Source organism: Bison bison, unplaced genomic scaffold, assembly GCF_000754665.1.
Source record: "Bison bison bison isolate TAMUID 2011002044 unplaced genomic scaffold, Bison_UMD1.0 scf7180017864484, whole genome shotgun sequence".
In the NCBI taxonomy this organism is placed as follows: domain Eukaryota; kingdom Metazoa; phylum Chordata; class Mammalia; order Artiodactyla; family Bovidae; genus Bison; species Bison bison.
Genome location: NW_011495044.1, coordinates 3281598 through 3284335, shown reverse-complemented (window position 1 = coordinate 3284335; position 2738 = coordinate 3281598). Strand labels below are relative to the sequence as shown.

Below are 2738 nucleotides of genomic sequence, written 5' to 3'. Positions count from 1 at the left end.
AGCTCCACAGTCCATGCTCTGCTGCTTCTGACACACAGCTGACTGGTTTCAGGCACCCAGCACAGTGCCTGTGTAAGTGGTGCCCAATGCACGCCTTATTGGTAACCGCTGAACTGGCAGGGGTCCAGCTCTGGGTGTGACGCTCAGGGAGGTGTGAGCTCGCGGCCCCCCACCCATCAGCCACTTGGGGGACAGGAACTCACCCATGTGGAGGTGCAGGTCTCCGCTGGGCTTCTGCCGAGAAGCTTGTGAGGTAGAGGCGCGGGCGGGTAGAGAGCCCGGGGGGCCAGCCCTGAGCCTGGGCCACGCTCGGCCGCCAAGGGGCTGCCCGGCCCTGCCAAGGCCCACTTCCCTGGCAGCGCTGACCGTGGTGGTGACTCGGCCTGGCCTGGAGACCATCTCCTGGTGGGCGAGTGTCTGGGGGGGCCTGGGTCTGCAGCGCCCTTGCGTTCAGGGGGCAGGCGCGCTCGAAGAGGCAGTTCCCTTCCCAGGGGGTGGAGGGCAAGAGGAGACAGCTCGAGTCTCGGGGACCCGCAGGGGAGAGGGCCCGTCTGGGAGCCAGGCGGACTCGGGGGTGAGGCCAGTGGCTCTCGGGCCGGTGAATGTCGCTGGGGAGACGAGTAGCTTTTGGTTAGTGAGTGTTTTGGGGTGAGTGGTAGGTGGCTGCCTGCTTCTTTGCTTGGGGACCACGGCCTCCTTGGGGACAGGGCCTGGGAGCTCAGGGCCGAGCCTGTGTCCTTCTCCACTGGGCCCCGGGGGGCCGGTGCCAGCCGGGGGAGGCACAGGATGCTTTGGCTGGATGTGGAGCAGCTGCTGGGTGCCGAGCGCTCGGCTTCTGAGACCGAGCTGCCCCGGGTGGCCTCTGTGGGCTGAGGGCCCTGAACGGGTGAGGAGTCTGCGGGCAGCGTGGCTGGCGGGCCAGGTGGGGGCGCCTCCGAGGACGGGCCTGATGGCTCGTCCTGGCTCTCCTCCTCGTCCTCATCCTCGTCTTCGTCCAGGTCCGAGTCCGAGTCCGAGTCGTCCAGGTCTGAAAACTGGTGCTCTGCCACGGCCTCTGCGCCCTCTCGCCCTTCCGAGTCCTGGAATGGGTCATCACTGGTTCCTGAGGGACAGACACAGGAGGCCCGAGGTTACAGCCGCCCCCCATGCTGCTCTGTGCCACAAACCCCGCCTGACAGCCAAGATCGTTGAGGGTATGGGAGCACTTTGTAAACAGCAAAAATGACTTCGTATCTACCATGTTAAGGTTCAGCTCTAGGGCCTGCATGTGCGTTAATTCACCTAATCCACAAATAATCCTGCCCGGTACGCACTATTCCTATCTTCATGTTACAGACAGGGAACTAAGATGAGACAGTTCACCTTACCTTGCCCAGGCAAAGTAAGTAGTAAGGCTGGCATCAAACCACAGCAAACAAGACAGGCCTTCCCTTTCTTTTTCTTTTTGGTTAGTATTCAGTCCTGGCTTCACCAAGAGCAAGTTAAGTCACTCTGCTGGGCCTCTGTCTCCATCTTTGTCAAATAAATATGACAGTCTCATCTCATAAGGTTTGCTAGGAGGAGGAAACACAAGCCTGGCACATATCAAGGGCTCAAATATTAATAACTGTAGCCACTCAGCGCATTCATGGAGACATCTATTATTCTGGAATACAGCAGCCATGCTGGCGGGGCCAGCAGCACTGGGCACGGTCAGTTCACATCCACCCCTGCCACTGTGGCCACGCTGCTGATGCCTGGCACAATAGCATCTGGCAGGTGGCAAGCCCTGTTCCCTTGGAAGGTTTGGCTAAGCTGACCTCAGCCTGTGGAGAGGGCCTCTTCCCAGTCACTCATGTCCAGAGAAGGTGCTTGTAGAACCCCTGGTGCTCCCAGCTGGGGAGGAGAGTAGAGCTCTGAAATACCAGCCTCCTGGTCTGACTTCTGCTGGGGCAGCCCCACCAGCGGGGTCAGCTCTAACAGGACACAGGCCTAGTTTGGGCATCTCTGAAGTTGGCAGCAATCAGGACTCTGGGGAGAGCTCCGCTAACATCTCGCCCACCTGGCAGGATCCTGAGGGTTTGGGTCCTGCTGGCCCAACACTACGCTCATGTCAGCACCCACTCAACTACTAACTAAGAGAGCTGGACACACGAGCTGACTCAGGTCACTGGTACAACCATGCTTCTCTGGACCCCACTATGCCAAGCTGCACCGGGACCAGAAAGCCCAGCATTTGTGCTTTCAAACAGCTCAGCACTCAGCAAATGGATGACAGTCGGGCATGCAAGAGGATGTAGATAAAAAACTGCGGGGTGGAGCTGTCAGGTGAAGGGAGGCCAAGGGCATGACCTCCTGGCAGCTGGGAGCAGAATGACCAGAGATGGGGAAGGGGCTGGGGACCACAGAGCAGGGGTCGTGAGGGGGAGGCAAAACATACCCTAAAGCTTTGCCCTAAGACTTTAGCTCCAGGAGTTCACCTAGCCTCACCTCTCGTCAACCTGTGGGGAAACCCATGCCCAGAGCAGGCAAATGTTTCCCCAAGGTCACCCAGAAAGTAATGGCTGAGTCAGGACTAAGGTTTATAACCCCTACATCATTACACTGCCAGTTTAAAAATGTTTTTATGCACTGAGAAGCAGGAAATGGTCTGGGTTTGAATCTCAGTCCCACCCCTTCCTTACTGTGCAATGTCGAATAATTTACTTTTTCTCTCTGGGTTCAGTTTCCTTGTCTGTAAAATGGTGGGTGGGGGGGAG

At 58.2% G+C, this 2738-nt stretch overlaps 1 protein-coding gene across 2 annotated transcripts in view; it reads right to left on the bottom strand.

Moving 5' to 3' along the window:
* HIVEP3 (human immunodeficiency virus type I enhancer binding protein 3) overlaps positions 1-2738 on the bottom strand; it is a 441341-nt gene that overhangs the window by 6320 nt on the left and 432283 nt on the right. For both annotated transcript variants that reach the window (XM_010862673.1, XM_010862672.1), the window contains exon 11: positions 204-1102. In XM_010862673.1, coding sequence (XP_010860975.1) covers positions 204-1102 — 899 coding nt within the window. The remainder of the gene's footprint in view (positions 1-203; positions 1103-2738) is intronic.